This window comes from Ammospiza nelsoni, chromosome 2 (genome assembly GCF_027579445.1).
Source record: "Ammospiza nelsoni isolate bAmmNel1 chromosome 2, bAmmNel1.pri, whole genome shotgun sequence".
In the NCBI taxonomy this organism is placed as follows: Eukaryota; Metazoa; Chordata; class Aves; order Passeriformes; family Passerellidae; genus Ammospiza; species Ammospiza nelsoni.
The window spans coordinates 94003796-94021375 of record NC_080634.1 but is presented as its reverse complement, the minus strand read 5'-3'; the positions used below and the strand labels follow the sequence as shown (position 1 = coordinate 94021375).

The window sequence follows — 17580 nt, the reverse complement described above, 5'->3', positions numbered from 1 at the left end:
ATGGTCAAAATAATCCACTGTGGGAATCTCCATAAAAATGCTCCTCATAAGTTTAGTTTCATATTATTGGTGACTCAAAGCATCAGAGAGCTTCAGTCACCAGTGCCAGGTGTTCTTACAGGAACAAGGACATTGTCCTGAATGGACTCCCAGAGGATCGCAAGCAGTGAGCTGAACCTTGCCCTACAGAAAGCACAATATTTATTTCACTAAATCCTCCCAGTCAGATTAGGGGAAAATTTGCTTACTTACCCTAAATGCATGAGGGGCACATGCTAGGCAGGCTTCCTAGAGTTCTTGTTAGCACCAGTAGCAATGTCTCAGCTTGCTCAGCAGGTTGACTGTAGTTCCACCAAGTTTCCACCACTGAAAAATTGAGCCAGGTTATGTGCATACATTCTGCTTGTGTTGAGAGAGGGAAAGGAAACCCTTTATTTATTTATGAAATGCTGCCTGAAAGTTATGTAATTTGATAATCCTTGAAGGAGTTGCTATGGAACTATGATTTTTTTTTGTAATTTTTTAATGTACGTGTTAATGTTTCCCAAAAAGTCTTCACCATGCTCATTAGTTGCTCTAGAACTTTACAATAATGCTATGTTATGGCATTCTACATCTGTATATCTGTAAAGAAAAATGCAAATTTCAAAGAAAAAGCTCTATTGCATGCCAGTTGTGATGTTATAAATCATGAAGGTTTGCATCCTGTGCTGAACTGCGAGCTATGAAAGACATTGCTTATTGTTCAACAGTTATTTGAAAAAACTGATTTGTAAATACGTGTAGTAATCTTGCGGTGTTTAATGGTACATGAAAAATCAATATTTCCATCTTGTTTCTTTGTCAGTTTCTTCAAGCTTTTACAGATTTCCTTGCATTCATGGTTCTTTTCAACTACATTATTCCTGTCTCCATGTATGTCACTGTGGAAATGCAGAAATTTCTTGGTTCTTATTTCCTTGCATGGGATGAGGAAATGTTTGATGAGGGTACAGGTGAAGGACCACTGGTGAACACTTCTGACCTCAATGAAGAGTTGGGACAGGTAAATTTCATTGAATTATACTTGTTTTTTCAACTGCTTCTCTTGTAATTTTTTATTTTAAAATTGCTACTTCAAGGTTTTTTAGTTTTGTTTTGAGTTTTTTTGGAGCTACATGTATTTTCTTTAGTGCTGATTAATTTTAAAAATAAAATCTGAGATATTTTTGTTTTCAGAATCAAAAATTCTGATTTCTCATCCAGTCAGTGAAATTCAATCAGTATTACTATAGTATTAAGGAATAAACACTTCTTCTCCATTGATTATAGAAGGAAATTATATAAGGATCTAGCTTCCTTAGATTAAAAGTTAGATGCAAAAAAAAAAAAATCCCTTTTTGTCGGACTAGACTGACACTGCATCTCCAGACACAAGTTTCATCCATTAAAACGTTCAATGGGCAGCCTCATTTTTGAAAGGAAATCCTGCTCTGTCTTAAGAAAATCATCACCTTGAGACAGATACAGATAAATTTTGTTTGAGAAGATATTTAAGATCTCAGTTAAAAATACTTTCATAAGTTTTTCAAATAAATAAATAAGATGTTGTATTTCTTTCTAGTTAAACAGGTAATAAAGGTTTTAAGGATACATATCTACTTGGATTAAGGGTGGTACCAGGTATTTCATTATTATGGCAGACAATTGACATTGCCTCCAATGAGATCCTCAAAGAGGATCTGCTGAATTACAGCCTGGATGAGCAGACAGCGAGGTGGATTGAGCAGGGGGTGAACAGCCAGGCTCAGAGGGGTGCACAGCGGGAGGCCAGCATCTAGCAGTGTACACTGGGGTCAGTATGGCTCCCATCCTGATCATGAATGAGTTGGGTGACTGGGGGCCATCCAGCTGGAAAGCAGCTTTGCAGGAAAGGACCGGCGTGTCCTGGTGGAAATCAAGTTCAGCATGAGCCAGCAGTGTGTCTCTGTGGCAGAGAGGGCCAGGGTATCATGAGCTGCATTACGCAAAGTGTTGCCAGCAGGTCAGGGGAGGCAATGATCCCCTCTCCAGGGCTCACCTGGAGTGCCATGTCCAGCTCTGGGCTCCCCAGTACTGACACATGAGCATACTGGAGGGAGCCTAGTGAAGGGCCACAAAGACAGACAAGGGACTGGACTTTCCATGGCTCATGCAAAGACAGGTAGAGAGAGCTGGGACTGTCCAGCCTGGAGGAAAGGAGGTTCAGAGAAGATCTTACCAATGTATACAAATACCTGAACAGGAGGGTACTAAGAGGATGGAGCCAGGATTTTCTCAGTGGTGACCAGAGGCAGTGGGCCCAACCTGAAACTGGAGGATCTGTCTGAACACGAGGAAACACTGTGACAAAGCAACACACTGAATGACTTGATTGATAGCAATTTGTAAATTTAATGATGAAACTGAATGTAGGGGTTGAGGTGAAAAAAATCCATATAAATCCTGTCCACTCAGAAAAAAGTTTAATTGCGGGAAATTTGTCTACAGATAAAAAGCCATTGTAAAATTTGGCATTTGTCTTTTCGGATTAGTGCATATTATAAAAGTCTGTCTCAGTGGAAAGTGTGCATAATTAATGATGGTTTTGAAGAGAGAGCAAAAATTTATTTGGTTTTTAGTTTGCTCGGTGCATTGCATAAATGGTGAAGTTTGATAAACAATCTGATGAATTCTAAGTAATAGCCTTATTTTCAGTGCTTAGTTCCTTACCTTAGTTCATTTTTTAGTTTATCAAATGTGACATGCAGTAGGTATGCAATACCTACATCCAGGATCCAAAATTGAGCCAATCTAGTTCTTCTAGTTGATAGTGCAGATTTTGGTTTTAGTTTTAATATTGCTAGACTTAAGCACTGGGGCTCATTGTAAAAGATAAAGTTAATAAAAAATTAAATAATGAGACAAAATGAGTGTTTCCAGGGCAATTACAGTGCCCAGGTGTATAACAGTATGTGTCCACAATCCTGATTTAAGCTAACATAATTGTAGTGGGGAATTCTGATACTACCCTAGAGACTGTTCTGACAGTAACTGATCCACATCCAGGCATGTGCATTAAATAATAATCCCTGGGAAATGAAATTTGTATGCATTTTGTTTCTATAAATACCTGTCTTGCAGCGAGAAAGACATTAAAAACTAAAAAGGACCTAGAGAGAAGAGTGGAAGTAGGTTAAAAACATCATTTACATCCGTTATGAGGCAAAAGATAGCATTGTTTGTTACTCTTACAGGAGAAAATCTTTCAGGGCCTATATTTCTATGAAGATAACTGCCAAAAGAAATTGTTGTCTTCCTTTTCTGAAGGGCCATAAAGATTTTCAAAGAAAGGTGTAGCCCAGTAATAAACTCAGTTTTGTTCAGAGATGTTGGAAAATTCTGTTCACATTCCTGCGATTTTTATTTTGTGCTTGTTTGCAGATTGAGTACGTCTTCACAGATAAAACAGGAACACTAACTGAGAACAATATGGAATTTGTAGAATGTTGCATTGAAGGGCATGTTTATGTACCACACGTTATCTGCAATGGCCAAATCCTCCATGATTGTACAGGCATTGATATGATTGATTCATCTCCAGGAAGTAATGGAAAGGTATGATAACTCTCTATATGTTCCTGGTTTTTTACAATGAAACATGAAAATTGAACTGTACTGATGAAGGGAATGTTAGAAATCCAACATTCTTGAATTTTACTAATCAAAGTAGATAACTGCATAGACATTTCAATTTCCTAGTTAAGAGTAAGATTTAAAGACTTAATGGGAGGGTTCTTATTTTAATGCAGTTGTGAAGCTGAGTCAAAACCTAAATAGAGCTTTCTCTAGTTAATAGCTACAGCCACAGGTAACTGGTTTCCATTTAACCTTAGCTACAACAGAGAAAGCAAGACAGGAAAATCCTCGAAGGGGAAAATGGGGGCTTTGTGCAATCACTTATTAAGTCATCACTGAGTGAAAATGTGGCCAGAGAATGGTTTATGATCGAATTAAATTACTTTAAAATGTGACTTAATCTAGCCACATCTGAAGTGTGCTACTTACAGCATGTATGTATTGTGGTTATTTGCTGTGTTGAAAGTTGAAAATTAGTTGGAAGTTCGGGAGTCTTCATGTGTCAACAGGTGAACAGGGTGTATATGGGCAGGATAATCACAGCCAAAGTACAATGTATTTTTTATTACATCAGTACAGTATCATAGTCACACTCACTTCATATCATACCCTTCACTGTGACAAAATGAGGTCTCTTAAAATATGTTGGTGTAAGTCAGCAGCCTCATGTCTCTCACCCATGGCCCTCAGAATGTGGTCCCGAGGTATGGTGAGTATTCATCTTGGAATCACAACGTCACAGTCAGTTTGTATTTAACAGCACAGAAGAATAGGTTTCAGGCAAAAAGATAAAAATAAAACACACACAGGTATCCATGAAACAGAAATCGCTTTCTGGTGCCAGCTACTATCTGAAATTTTGTAAGAAGTGTTTGACTGCCCAAGTATGTGCACTTCAGTAATTTATTTAGTTCTGAAGGTTGTTCAAGCTGCTCAAGAACTTGAAATCTGTAAGCCCTGCTAAGACCTGTGCTCCAGGTACTACATCCTTCTGTGTGAGCTCAGGAGTTCTAAATGATACCTTGACTGGTATATAATCAATACAAGTTGTTAAAGTTTAAGCAAAAGTAAAGAAAAAACACCTTCAGCTACATATAGGCATTCAGAGGCGGTGGAAGATGCATGCTCGGGGTTTTTTGCATCATTAGCTTGACTGGTATGGAAATACTAAGGGTACAAACAGCTGTGACACAAGTGTGTGGTTACCACAGGGAAAGACCTGGCTCCCCCTCAAGGAGCCTGCCTTTGTCTGATTAATAATCAGGAGTAATCAGTGATATGGATCACCTACAAAAAGAAGAGAAAGAAGAGTTTTCAAGCGATAACCATAATGACAGCCGTTCCTTTTATTTCTCAGGAGAGAGAGGAACTATTTTTCCGAGCTCTTTGTCTCTGCCACACTGTTCAGGTAAAGGATGATGATAGCGTAGATGGTTTGGAGAAAGACGAGGTACCAAGAAAACCCTGTGTATATATATCATCATCACCTGACGAAGTTGCTTTAGTTGAAGGAATACAGAGGTATGTGTGTACGTAGGTATTATATTTTTCTAAACTACAGATGTAATCACTGAATCTCAAATTTGTTTTCAGAACAAAAATCATAATAACGAACACCAATCTACGGCTGCTTGTTTTCTCAACATGAATTCATTAATACTTCTAGCCTAAAATCAACTAAAAACAGTTTGGGATTTTGGTGTTGGTTTGTTGTGGACTTAGTCTTAAATCCTTATGACAATGCTTAAACTGGATAATTATATATTTATTACATTCATTCTCTTATTCTGTGTTTCATTTTACAGACTTGGTTACACCTTTCTAAGGCTGAAAGAAAATTACATGGAGATCTTAAATCGGGAAAATAACATAGAAAAGTGAGTGGTTAAAAAGATAACAAAATAGACTGATGAGTTTTTGTTGAAGCATTTAATAAGCCATTGTTTCCTTACAGATGAATTTCTAAGTCAGGAAAGCCAAGAACCGTGCATTTTAGTAGAAAAATTAAGAAAATCTAGTAATTTTAATTACCTTCACTTTTTTGACATTATATGCAGTATAAAATATTGATATGACAGTGAGGGTGTTGTGTGAGATTCATGATCTAAGCTAATAGTTCCTGATGGTTTTGTATATTCTTAATAGAAAATGCTGTGTACCCAATTTGCTGTTCACAGATGATCCATGGAATTTACAGGAGGGTAATATCTGTGGAATAAATTTAGTGGAACATAAATATGAGTCAAATTTTCAATAACAATCAAATAGTACAGATGTTCTGTGGTATGTGCATATCCTTGAAAATTTACCTTACACATCTCTAGATGTCTGCTGGTTGTCTCTGGTATATCCAAATCTTCCTGCTTGGGTACTCTGCTAACTGTACAGGAACTCTTGGACACAAATATAGGAACCCTGGTGTTGCCTTCACCTCCTTTTAGGATAATATGGAGACTTTTTAGGCTCAGCTCATAAGAACTGGAGTCAGTATCATTTGGTGACTCAGAAGAAATCACTGTAATCATTGAGAGTTTTCTCCCAAATGCATCACAGTTTGTAGACATAGGCCTGATGTAGCTCTGCACAGGTCTGAGTTCTAGGGTGTTAAAAGGACTTAGGACTGAGGGATTTAATTAAACATGCAGATTTGGACAGAGACAAATGCTGAAAAAGTTGGGATTAATGATTGGATTGTTTATGTTTGCTCTGGAAAAGGGAGGCTCTCTTAAGTTAGGAGAAATAGATAAGAGAGTAGAGGATAGAAGTAAATTGATTAAACTAAAACAATGCAGCAGGAGCTTGTGTTCATTTTTCCTCTTAAAAAGGAAAGGAACAGGTGATAAAATTAAATAATATAAATAATGGCAAGTATAAAACCAGTAAAAAGAAATATTTTTCTTTTCACTTCAATAAATTATCTTTAAACATTTGAGCAAGATTATGGAATTAGGTCAGCACTTTAGGGAGATTAGGAATAATAAAATATAGAAAAATATAAAATAAAGATTTGGGTGTAAGCATGCACTTCAAGTTCTAAGGCTATGTCCAAGTATTATACGTAGAAACATACTTCATAATCAGTACAGTGCTCTGCTGCAAGGTTTCTAGTCTTGTACTTAAATTAGAGTGACTGTACATCTGACAATACTTAGGGACATCACAAGTTCTGTTTCAAGTAACTAGGAGCTGAGGGCTTTCCTTACTTACTGTTTGCAACCTGCTGTTTCATTCTTACTAGTTTCATATTCCATGGTACTCAACATAATCTTCCATGTTAGAAGAAATGTTTAATTTATGTGCTTGAAGTCATAATAACCACTTTAGGAATCAGGAAAAATAGAGTTGTGTAAAAAATAGTTCTGTTTCTGTTTCAGGTTTGAATTATTGGAGGTTTTCAGTTTTGACTCTGTGAGACGGCGAATGAGTGTAATTGTTAGATCTCCAACAGGTAGGGCTGTCACATTCTGTTTGATTTTTTTGTCTCACTTGAATTTGTTTCAGATTTATCAGAGTTAAGCATTAAACACAGTCTGTATGCCCTTCTTTATAAAATAAGGGACCAGGTACTAGCATGAGTACAATGCTACCAAAAAGTTGGAAGAAAACATTTTGAAGACTTATTAATTTGGAAGTTTTTTGAAGAAAGTATATTTGGTCATTTTGAATTCCATATGCTGTCTCTTTTAGGTGATATATTTCTGTTTTGTAAGGGAGCAGATTCCTCCATATTTCCTAGGGTTAAAGAAGGTAAAATTGACCAAGTACGATCCCGAGTACAACGCAATGCAGTGGTAAGATTCCATTTTATTGATCTGTTCACATGATATCAGTGTCCAAAAGAAATTAAGTGTTCTGACCTCCTGCATTTTTTGCTAACAGATTTGTTTTTACAGGCACCAAGGATATTCTATGCCAAGGTTCACTCAGGCTTTGTGGCTAGCAGTCTGTGTAACTCCCTTATTTGCATCTGTCCTCTAGCTCATCTTCCAAATGTCAGTTGTGGTGCAATATGAATACATTAGATATGCCCAACTGTATGATAAACCAGAGGTCATCAGTTAGCTCGTTAGTATGGCAATTTCACAAATGTGGTTTGAATTAATTTTTGGATAGACGAGAAGTGAAAAACAGTAAATCTCTGTAAAAACTATTGCTAGTTTCAGCCCCCAGCCTTAGCAACTGTGATTTGCTGCCTTTGATTGCTTTACAAGCTCTGAGACAGTGGAGTGATCATCAATATCTTACATTTTTGCTTGCTAAAAATCAGCTATGAACTGGCTGATCATCTTCAAAAGAAATTTAGAACTTGGTTTTACCTGAAAGTAGTATTTGGAGGGTCAAGTAAGGAATTTTGTTGTATCTAAAAATATGCAGAACTCATTGCAATGCAGGACAACTGCCAATCTTACATAGAATATAATTTGCTGGCATCCAGTGCTCAAACTGAAAACAAAGTATTATTACAGATATGTGAAAAAAAAAAAACGCTACAGTGTCACCTGCTTTTGTTTTGAAGCAAAAAGCTCTCAAAGTGCTTTACTAAGCTTCATTTTATGGGACAGCTGTCTGATAATAACAAGTAAAAGAGGCTAATGAAATTGAAAAGTATTTACATATAATATCCATTCAGTGTCAAGAAAGAAATCCGGACCAGCACCTATTTATTCATCTTGCATAATTGGAAATAGGACTGGCTCCTACATACAGAAGCCTCTCAAAGAAAATATCTGGCACCTGCTTTTATAAATTTCAAGAGGCAGGGAGATATTTTAATAATTGTCCTTCTTGGTTTGGTAATAAGTAACTATACAAAGACTTACTGATGAATTAAAGTTAAGGAAGCTGAAGTGCCAGTTAAATGGTGTTGTGAGAAGCAATATATAACTCAGGAGACAAGACCTTACTGTGTTTCTCCCCACCTTACACAATCTATATACTTGCTTTCTTATTCATCACTCAGTCCAGAAGTTTGATGCAGTCTGCAACACCCACAGCTAAATTTTAGTTTTCACTTGATTGAAATGGTACAGTTGGATTTTCGCTTTCAGTTCTCTTTGTGATGTTTGGTCCCTGTCTGTGGATCTGCTGCAGCACAGCATCAAAATCAGACTCTGCAGAGCTACTATTTAGGTTACTATTATTTATTCTGACTCATCCTGCCTAATTATACACATAGAGAAAGAAACCTTTAGCTTGACTTTGCCTTCCCTTGTAATCTCATATATCCAATTGGATCACTGAGCTGTTTACCTTCTGGAGATTGAGGTTGGTCTGTCAGGTTGTAACTGCTTCTAGAGCAGAGCAGAATTAAGCTGAACCATATCCTAGTCTATACTATGCTGTACTAGTCTATACTTAGTCACTTCATGATGTTCCTTTTTCAAATCCTCCAGCATAAACACCAGCAAGAAGTTTAAGAAGAGTTTTGTAAAATACATTTTGTTTCTTTTGATTGCGCTCTTTAGGAGGGACTGCGAACGTTGTGTGTTGCGTATAAGAAGCTCTCAGCAGAAGAATATAGCGATGTACAGGAGCTGCTTCAGGGTGCAAAGCTGGCCCTTCAGGAGCGGGATAAGAAATTGGCAGAAGTGTATGAGCAGATAGAAACAGATTTTATATTACTTGGTGCTACAGCTGTTGAAGATCGGTTAGTTTCATTATTTCTTAGTTTCTTATCTTCAGTGATGATGACAAAGTAATTGAAGACTCTTTTTCTGCATTAGAGAATTTTTAGGAAATCTCTTATTTTAATTGATTCCACACCCTTACCTTACTAAAGTTACACATGGTAACTTTATAACCTAGTGAGCAACTAATAATAGTTAAGTGTACAAAAATCAGTGTATTTGAACCGAGTAATAATTTACTCGGTTCAAGTTAATAGGCGAAAGTTCCAGAGGGAAGGACTACAAAATGGGTATTGAGGAAAGGAAGGAAGAATCTTTACGTCTTAAAAAGATTCAAAAACACCCACTAGTCCCCTGAACATTTTTAGAGTCCCACTTTGGGGAAAATTCTTAGATCTGGTAACTTCTGTTGAAACTTTTTGTTTGTTTATGAAAATCTTTCAATAAAGACCTTTCTCATTTCCAAGCAATCCATCAATGTATGCTGTCAATTGACTTTACAGGCTACAAGAAAAAGCTGCTGACACTATTGAAGCACTCCAGAAAGCAGGAATTAAAGTTTGGGTTCTGACAGGAGACAAAATGGAGACTGCTGCAGCTACTTGCTACGCTTGCAAACTCTTCAGAAGAAATACACAAATACTTGAGCTAACCACAAAGAAAATTGAAGAGCAGAGTTTACATGATGTGCTTTTTGACCTAAACAAAACTGTCATAAGACAAAATGGCAGCTTAACCAGGGATACCTTCTCAGGGTAAGGAAAAGGTTGGATTTGCAGGCCAGAAGTGGGCTTCTGGGCATTTTACAAGCAATGAAATTATGACCAATGACCTTAAGAACAACAGTATGCTTCAGTTTCTGTTGTTAATGTGTGAATTATTGTATGGCAATTAAGCATAAGCTTCTTTAGATAAATTTAGGGTTTCGGTCATGGTTCTTTATCTCATTTCTGGTACTACTTTTACTATTAAAAGTCACAACTGATACTGTAATAATTTTTCCACCATAAAACTATTAGCAATGAGTTAACAAGCATTTGTGTTACTATTTTAGCAGAGATTTTCTAGAACTCATAGCCTTGCAGCTTAAATCTCTAGACCAGGTAATTTTTCTTAGCTCTCCTTACAATTTATACCCCATTGATCTAATCAAGAACATTTGTATATTCAGTTAAATAAATAATTTTCATCCATGTCATCTGTACCATTTTGTTTAAGTACCACAGGTCTTACAAGGTGTGATCAAACATGTTTGTTTCACTTTTTGTGCAATGCCAAATTCTACATGTTAAAGTTCTTTGGATTTTTTTTTTTTTTGCCTCTATCTCCAGAGCTAGAGAATAGTACTAAAATAATAAAAGCAGGATTCTACTTATATATGTTCAAATTCAGGCTAAAAATATTTCACTGTGATACACTAAACATTCAGTACATTGCTTGAAATTTATAATGATACCTTTTTATTTGATATCATTGTACCCCAATGGCATTGCCCTATTTGTGCCAACGGTAGCAAAGTGGTGAAAATATCTGGGAACTGTTATTAAATGTAGTTTACAGAATTTTTTCTTACTTGTCAAAAATATCTTCTGTTCTAGTAGAAAAAGATGGAGATGCCTAAAATACATAATAATAAATATGTGTTTTTCTCACAAACACTGGTGTTGGTGAAACCATGGTTGTTGAAATCCCATGCACAGTAGCGTATAACCTTGGAACACTGAAAAGAGAGTAAAAGTAAACTCTTTTATACAACATTCACTGTTGACCTGGAGCCTGAGGCTGCTGTGTACTGCAGGCAGATGCAAGGGTGCTCTGAAATAACTTGTCTGGATGCCACAGAAAATGGTTCTTGCAGTTCAGACCATCTTATCTTCCCCATTGTTCAGTATATGATGAAGTAGTAAATAAACTGCTTCCTGTGACTCTGGTTACACTTCTAGCAATGCTCAAATAACTACAGGCATACTGCTAATAGATTTTTATGGGTAAGAATATATTGTAATATTGTAGGAAACATAAATAATTAATTTAGTATTACAAATAAAAGTAAACTTGTATTTGACTTAGCCACTACTCTAAAGGCAAAATATCCATACTCTAGATGTAGACAGTGGCTTTATCCATCTGGGCCAACAGGTTTCTTTTAGGCATTTCCTTCAAGGCATGATTTACTTCTGTAAACAAAAAATATTTCCTCATCAGAGTACCAAAAGCCTTTCCCTTTAACTTATTTTTCCTCTGTGTTATGGAGTGTGCTGCAAAATTAACTTTATTCCTGCAGCTTGGTTTACCTCACTGCAGTTCGTGGAACCTTTTCAAACCAAACTGAAAAGTCATTTATTATACACTTATACTCACTGGTCAAGTCACTGAGGTATCAGATTTATGCATTCAAACTGGTGAAGCACTGAGTATTTTCAGCATAATCCAGAATTTTAAGATGTTGAAAATATCAGTCTTATACAAGGAATTTCCTTTAGAAATGTGTTAACTTTGTGGTATTCTATACTCATTATTTTTTCATTAATTGATTTTCACATAATTCTTATTGCCAGATTTTAAATGTGTCTGAGAATTTTATAGTGACACGTAGTTTATATTTTATTCCTGAACAGACTCTCTGCTGATACTCAAGATTATGGTTTAATTATTGATGGAGCAGCATTATCATTAATAATGAAACCAAGATACGATGGGAGCTCTGGTAACTACAGAGAGATCTTTCTTAATATTTGCAGGAACTGCACTGCAGTGTTATGCTGTCGAATGGCACCTCTGCAAAAAGCACAGGTTTGTGTTTAGTTTCATAATTGCTTGTTAGTGATGCACATATGAAAATTCTGAAGGTTAATACACTGTATGGCTTACTATGATAACTTAAGATGCTGCCATTCATTTTTGTATCTTCTAAAATGGAAAAATGTTAAAAAAAAAACAGAGAGGAGAATTTCTGCTGGCAAGCAATTAAGATAATGGTATTGCTAAAACAGCACCCAGCTGTGCATCTGAATTTGATTTAGCTACATATTATTCAAATTTATGGTTGGTATATGCTAATATGAACATATTTAATAAATGAACTAACTGCTCTCTTTTTAACCTAGCAATCTTTGTATGGTCTACTCTTTTGACACTATAAGAACCAGTGTTATTTATTACTACAGAATGATATTTTTTCTCTGTTTTTAACCTAAGTGGAAAGTCAAGAGGAATCCAGACAAAAAGTGTGTGCATTACCATGTTTAAGTATACCTGAAAATTGCATTTGTTGTTTGTTTCAAGTAAAAATATATCCTTCCATTACTGAAACCTCTCAAGATAGCTGAAGAACTTTTAAAGGAAAGAAGTACTGGAATATGCATTCCTTTTTTCTCTCAGTTTGTCATATCTTTTTCTCAGTGTGCAGGTACAGCATATGTAACCCTTATTCACGTTAACAGATGTATTTAGCCAGCACTATAACTATCTGGAGGTTTGTAGAAGTTTTTAGTTGCATCTTACTTGGTACCAAATTTACAGAGGTGATAACTTGTAATGGAGAGATTTGGAGTCAAATTTTTGTATACAGAGTCCAATATATTTTCTTAAATGTAAGAAAAAAATTCAACACAGATGAGAAAGAGAAGTTTTTAGCTTTCATTTCAGGATTTGTTTGAAATGATGCACTCTGTCTCTGGAACCCTCTTAATTTATTGATGCACTGACACAACATTAAGCAATCTCAACAACATCTTCCATTCTTTGGCTCTTCCTTTGTCCTGTCCCATCTCTCTCAAAGTATTTTGGAAGTATTTAAAAAATGTTGGGAACGAATACTTTGTAACATGAAGAAATGGTGATCTTTATGCCCAGCTATTGCATTGAGTAATATTGCTTTTGTGTTCCTTCAGAGAATTTCTTATTAAACAGTTTTGGTAAATTTTTAAAAATGTTATACTTACGCAAAATAAGCAAACCATTATAGAGGAGAATTTCTAACACTATTTTTTTTCCAGATTGTAAAGTTGATTAAGTTATCAAAAGAACGTCCTATCACATTAGCAATTGGTGATGGAGCCAATGATGTCAGTATGATTCTAGAAGCACATGTTGGTATAGGTAAGACTGCTAGTATATTATTTCAAGTGAAATGACAAAACCCATATATTTCTTAAAATAGGCAATCTCAAAGAATCAGCTTGTGTTATAGACAACTTTTCATGCATTTTTCCTAGGAATTGTATGAGATATAGTCATGATCTCCCATTACATCAGTACCATACAATTATTATATAATTTTGCAATTTATTGTATCTTTTTAATAGTTCTTTATTTATTAAATAGCTTCACCTCTTTTTTGTTTTTTAAAGGAGTCATTGGCAAAGAAGGTCGTCAAGCAGCAAGAAACAGTGACTATGCAATACCTAAATTTAAACATTTGAAAAAAATGTTGCTTGTTCATGGGCATTTTTATTACATTAGGATATCTGAACTTGTGCAATACTTCTTTTATAAGGTAGGAGAATGCTTATTCCAATTACATAAACCTCAAAAACTTAAATGGTAATATCTGACTATATACAGTTTTTCCAGCTAATGGTACAAACCAGCAACAATTCCATAAAGAGATTTTCTTGAATACCAGATGCAGTGCTGAAGTGGGATTATTGGTTTTATTCTGAACATGAAGTGAAATAGCTTTTATATAGATAGATTCTATAATTGATGTTACATTTAAAACCAAAATTCTTAAATTATTTTTTCATATCCTGCAAATTCCATCTCAGACTGTTTTGCTTATTTCCAGTACCTTCCAGGTTGTCTCTATAGTGAACTTTTAAAGCACATTGGAAATAGTATTTGAGACCTTAGACATCACTGCATATTAAGTTATGCTGAGTTCATTAGGATGGTGTAGTTTGAGAAAGTTCATAGTGAGCATCCTCCTATTTAGACAGTTTTGTTATTTCAAAATGTTGGTGTCCTGGTTTAGGACAAATTAGGGGAAATCTCCAAAAGGGAGCCCCCCAAAACAAAACAAACCTCCAACCACCCCTCCCCCAACACCGGGTTTGGGAAGGAATTTCTCGGAGGAGCAAAGTGGAAAACAAAACCTATTTATTTACAAGTAACAAAAGAACACTCCCCAACACAAGAAAAGAAAAGAAAACAAAAAACAGACTGTGTGTTGAGAGGGCGCGGCGCTTCTCTGCAAGCTTCGGGTGTCCTGGACGTCTCAGGTCAGGTCCGGAGCCGGTCCAGTATCTTCAGGGGAGGGTAAGAAAGAGGGAGCAAGAGAAAAGAAAAAAAACAGCACAAAAAGCAGAAAGCAAGCAAGCAAAGCGGCTAGCCAAGCCAAGCAGCAAAAGCCAAAAGCAAAAAGGCCTGGTCAAACACTCCCCCCTCTCTTCCCCGCCCCGCCGCAGCAAGACGGCCGGGGAGGGGGGGAAGAGAGAAAAGGCACAGCTGCCAGACACAACACACGATATTGGGATAAAGGCTGTCAACCCACGACAGTTGGTTTCCAATGCAAGTTCTTTTGGTAAGCAATGAAAGATTATAGAAAGGAACTGTCACAAGGTAATTCAGAGTTCTGGTGTTTGACTGTAGTATAATTGGGAGAAGATGGCATTTGAGGTTACAGCTAGAAACATCTTACAGTTGCTTTGCTGGTAACCATGCTAATCCATGAGCATCCATGCTTGCTTATCATGGTTTATCTCCTCCTGCGGATTGTCCCTTTTTTGCTTTGCTTTAACTGAACTGTATTCCTGGATCCCAGATTTTACTGCCCTTCATTTTTCAAACTGTAGCCTTGTAGGATTGTCTTGAAAATATTTTAAGTGTTTTTTTTTTTAATAGTACTACTGCAAGATGTGACTGTTGAGATTTAACAATATGGTTTTGTCTACTGTTCCTGCAATGCTTACTATTGTTAGCACTATAAAACCATGATATACTAATCTATAGCATTGTATATAAATTGGTGCTTGCATTTCACTTGACAACAGTCACTTTGTTTTTCAGAATGTCTGCTTCATTTTTCCTCAGTTTTTATATCAGTTCTTCTGTGGGTTTTCACAACAGGTTAGTTGATCTTTTTCCATCAATGTAAATTATCTCTTTTGCTTTTTTTGTAACAAAAAAAGGATCTTCCTGAGAATTTAGTGTTAATTTACAAAGAACAACATCACTTTTGGTTCTTATGGTATTCAGTGGCAATTGCATTTAAGATACAGAAGTCAGTTATATGAATTATCATAAAAGCAATGTTAAAGTCAAGGAATACAGAAATACAATATTTGGAACTGGCAGTGCAAAGTGAAATGTCTGTGGGAAATGTACAGTCAGTTAGATTTAAGCCTATTGGATGTGAATAGAGGACATCCTGAAAGATGAGTAATTGAATCAGTTGTTCATTTTTAGAATCCAGAATGAAAATGAAACAATAAACTAGTTTTCTCTAGCACGAACAGCTATGCATTACAAATTTCAGATGAATAGCAGCGTTCAATTAGTTGAAAAGAAAATGTAAAAACTGAAAAATAGAGGAAAAGTGAACTGTTGCTCGCCAGAAAAGTGCCATCATTCAGGAGATGATCAGTATTTGCCTTCCTAAATTTTTGTTTCTTCCTCCCTTGCCATCATCTAATGTGTGTAGAAAAGATCTACCTCTTCCTTCTTTGAATGAGGGAGCACAAAACAAAGGAATGAATGGCTGAATTTAGACAAAAATAGTTTATGTTTTCCATATTAAATTGAATGAGAGTTGGATTTAATTGGGAGAAAATAGTACTATTGCTTTGAATTTGTTGAAAGAAAGCCCCAGGAGGAGTTAAAATAACAAAACTATTTCTTCTGTTTTGGTTTCCATTTCAAACAACCACTGAAAGCTTTGTAGGTTTTTATAAAGCATTATTATGATTTGGATGTGAAAGCATGTCTTATGAAAATTTAGCTTAATTTTTATCCTTTTAAGTGATAAATATAATTTTGGATCATAAAGGGGGTTTTGATAGCACTTTTTCCAGAATAAATGATTACCAAATAGATTTTGGGAAATAAACAGCTCCCTTTGTGGATGACATGGTAGGTTTGAGGGTACACTGACGATACATATGTGAAAAAGCATCTCAGTGAGAAGAAAAATCAAAGACACATTGGGATATTTCATCTTTGGGATGTTTAGGGAGCTCATTGCAGTCACACACAGCTTTAAAACCTCTGGAGTCCTCTTGCTTCTTCTCTGAATATCTCCATGTTTTATAGACATTGAGGAAATAAAAGGGATGTGAGATACATGGATGTTGTGTCAGAGAAGAATTTCTGCCTCTAAAGGAATGTGCTCTTCAGTTTGGGTACTTTGGAGTTGGTATTACAGCTGATGCAATAGGAGGGGTCAGTAGATAGACCAGACTGGTCCATGAAATGAGTTTTTCTGCTGATTTTTTTCCTCCAGGTAAATGGAATACAAGTGGAGAGTTGTGTCCTATATCAGTTAGCAGCTGTTCAGGGGTATTTACCTCCATTCTGAAGGAATATAACTTTGGTTGCATGCAGAAGTTCATGTATTCATTTTAAATCAAGTCTCATGCAGAGGATTTAATTTTAAAGTAAGATAAAATTTTAAATTAAAAGTAGTTGATTTAATTCTTTTCCATCTACAGACTTTATATGATACTGCGTATCTAACACTGTACAATATCAGCTTCACCTCCCTTCCTATCCTCTTGTACAGTCTAATGGAACAACATGTCAGTCCAGAGACACTCAAGAGAGAGCCTTCCTTGTACAGGTAAAATTAAAACACTGTACCCCAGAGTTTGACTGTTCAGTTGGGGGACCTGTGTCTGTTACAGTGGATGTCGTCAGGATTTCTGCACAACATCAGATACACTGCAACAGAAGGGTTGAAGATCACATGCATGGCCTACAAAGTACAGTAGATAAACATGGAGTTTTATATGCACATTTAGAAACCACACCATGCATTTGCTAGAGAGGGAGTGAGAGCAAAACAGAAATCACTCTTTAACAAAATCAAGTTAGGAGATTTAGTTTAGAACTCTATTTCCTCCAACCATGGGGAATAAACATGCAGAACAGAAGTATTTTTAAAAAAGAAAACATGCTGGTTTTTTCTACTTTACATGTTTTATTCTGAAAGATTGTTAGAGTGTATCAGAGTATGTATTCTGTGCGGGTGTCCAGCATTATCCTCTGCATTGTTGACTCACTTCTGGGCATTGGGATTGACTTGTTTAGGTTTTTAGCCACTTGAAATACAGTTCTTGCCTATTAACTGCATTTGGCCATCTAAATTAGGAACAGTGTC

At 36.0% G+C, this 17580-nt stretch overlaps 1 protein-coding gene across 3 annotated transcripts in view; it reads left to right on the top strand.

Annotated features, from left to right (window-relative positions):
• The window catches only part of ATP11A (ATPase phospholipid transporting 11A), a 117973-nt gene that overhangs the window by 80456 nt on the left and 19937 nt on the right, over positions 1-17580 (top strand). For 2 of the 3 annotated variants that reach the window (XM_059493690.1, XM_059493689.1), the window contains exons 12-24: positions 848-1045; positions 3442-3615; positions 4994-5157; positions 5442-5513; positions 7011-7084; positions 7324-7427; positions 9102-9283; positions 9767-10018; positions 11882-12056; positions 13262-13364; positions 13616-13761; positions 15273-15332; positions 16913-17040. In XM_059493690.1, the coding sequence (XP_059349673.1) occupies positions 848-1045; positions 3442-3615; positions 4994-5157; positions 5442-5513; positions 7011-7084; positions 7324-7427; positions 9102-9283; positions 9767-10018; positions 11882-12056; positions 13262-13364; positions 13616-13761; positions 15273-15332; positions 16913-17040 (1832 nt within the window). Of the gene's footprint in view, positions 1-847; positions 1046-3441; positions 3616-4993; positions 5158-5441; positions 5514-7010; positions 7085-7323; positions 7428-9101; positions 9284-9766; positions 10019-11881; positions 12057-13261; positions 13365-13615; positions 13762-14238; positions 14892-15272; positions 15333-16912; positions 17041-17580 lie in introns of those variants that run through there. The other variant, XM_059493691.1, reaches the window with a different exon arrangement.